General features: G+C 34.7%; 1 protein-coding gene across 1 annotated transcript in view; it reads left to right on the top strand.

Annotated features, from left to right (window-relative positions):
* The window catches only part of LOC117180181 (cytochrome P450 4C1-like), a 14,209-nt gene that overhangs the window by 2,575 nt on the left and 9,760 nt on the right, over nt 1-1,874 (top strand). Inside the window, exons 4-5 of the mRNA XM_033372544.1 lie at nt 602-787; nt 890-959. Of these exons, the coding sequence (XP_033228435.1) occupies nt 602-787; nt 890-959 (256 nt within the window). The remainder of the gene's footprint in view (nt 1-601; nt 788-889; nt 960-1,874) is intronic.

Here is a 1,874-nt window from a genome sequence, read left to right as displayed (position 1 = left end):
TCTGAAGGATTAAAAAAACTTGAAAAGCGATTGACCAAGTGTATAGAGCTCCAAGAAGATTATGTTGAAAAATAAAAAAAAATGTACCCAAAAAAAATTGTTCTTATACTTCATTCTAAGGACTTATTGAACTACCCTCGTAGCTAACTAATGAACCTAAACTTTCGTTTCTGACAGTAAACAAGAGAACCGAAAAACAATAAAATAGATTAATTTTTTCAAATTTTATCGTGCTCAGAGACATGCATACATGCAGACAGACAAGAAACTTCGTAAAAACCTGTTTTTCGAGTTCAGAAGATTTTAAAATGTGAATGTTTGTCCCAAACAGGGTTAGTCAAATTTTACATCAATCTAACGTTCTCTAATCAGAACGTACAAATACTGAAAGGCCATTCTTTAAGCATGATTTTCACTAGTTTTGATCTCAAAAATGATATTCACAGGTATTTGTATGACTATATACGTAATGCTCTTTCATTTCATATTTCAATTTTCTCGAAACGCAGCCGGCAAACTGTTTCCTTGTCGGCATCGGCAGCGTTGACTCCACCATTTAATAAATTCATAACATTTTTAAACTTTTTTTTGTTTTCACTAGTTCCAATGTGGCGTGTTCATCGTAAATTAATTCAACCTGCTTTTAGTCTTCAAATTCTAAGAAAATTTGTGCATATTTTCGATAAACATTCAAAATCAATGGTTAAGAAAATGGAAGAAGAATTGGATGGAGGGGAATTCGAAGTCCGCTCCTATTTGGTACCTTTTTCTTTGAACGTTGCTTTAGGTAAGAGAAGTTAAGATAAATAGGACAAAATTATATTTTATTGATGCGCATTAGTTGCATTTTTTGTTCGTTTATTCGATCATTGACTAATCATCATTTCAGAAGCTTCTATGGGCTTATCGGAAACTTTCGACCCCAAAATGTACGCCGAATTTGGTGTATGTGTAGATAGGTATGAGAAAATGAATTTATCTTACTTTTTGGATAGGGCTTTTTGTGTTAAGGTCTTGAAATATAACAGTTATCCGATTTTTACCTTACTGACATTCTTTTCCGCAAAACTCACGTCCACTAGATTAATTTTAATAAAGTGTCGAAGGTAATACGATGGGTAACAGTGAAGGGTATGGCAGTGGAGTGGAAATAACGCAATGAATTGATATAGCATTTTTGGTTAAAAATTAATGTTTTCGGTCACATAAATAACGTAATCTATTTTCATTCATATTTGGATATTCATCTCTTTGGCAGATAATTTAATAGCATTGTTCTATTTTTAGATAAATATATTATTTTATTCAAAACTTTTACGCGGGTCAACCGGATTACATTTTATAGTCACGGACTAAGTCAAGTCACTGATGGCATAAGGACATTCTAAGTAAATTTAATATTATGCTTGAAACCTCCTGCGCTGATGTTGTAGGTACACAACTAAGAGCGGCCGCGAGCGTTGGAGGTGACTGCAGTCACCTCTGGATGCTTTCTTAAAGCTACCATCGGCTACTCCACATGGTTTTAGTTGCTTGCTTTCTGATAGTCAAGTCAGTTTTTTACAATGCGACAGATATTTAATAAAACCGCCTTCTGAGCTGCTGCAAATACCTTACGGACTCCTAAATATTTAAGACGTTCAGTGCATCTTGCCTGCACATTTCCTGTAGCCGAAATCACAAAGGAATGAATAGATGCATGATTCACATTCCTCCATATCGTCTTTACTTCATGCCTTAGCTTGCTATGCTTGTGGATCTTGGTCGTATATTAGGCAGTCTGATAAGTACCTGAAAATTCTAAGAGATGGCATTAGTATTCACTAATGTGAACCGTTTTCGTCGAGCTTGATCCTTCAAATGACGCCTGTCAA

This window comes from Belonocnema kinseyi, chromosome 9, assembly GCF_010883055.1.
Source record: "Belonocnema kinseyi isolate 2016_QV_RU_SX_M_011 chromosome 9, B_treatae_v1, whole genome shotgun sequence".
NCBI lineage: Eukaryota > Metazoa > Arthropoda > Insecta > Hymenoptera > Cynipidae > Belonocnema > Belonocnema kinseyi.
Note: the sequence above shows the minus strand (reverse complement) of the source record. Positions and strands in the feature narration are given on the sequence as shown.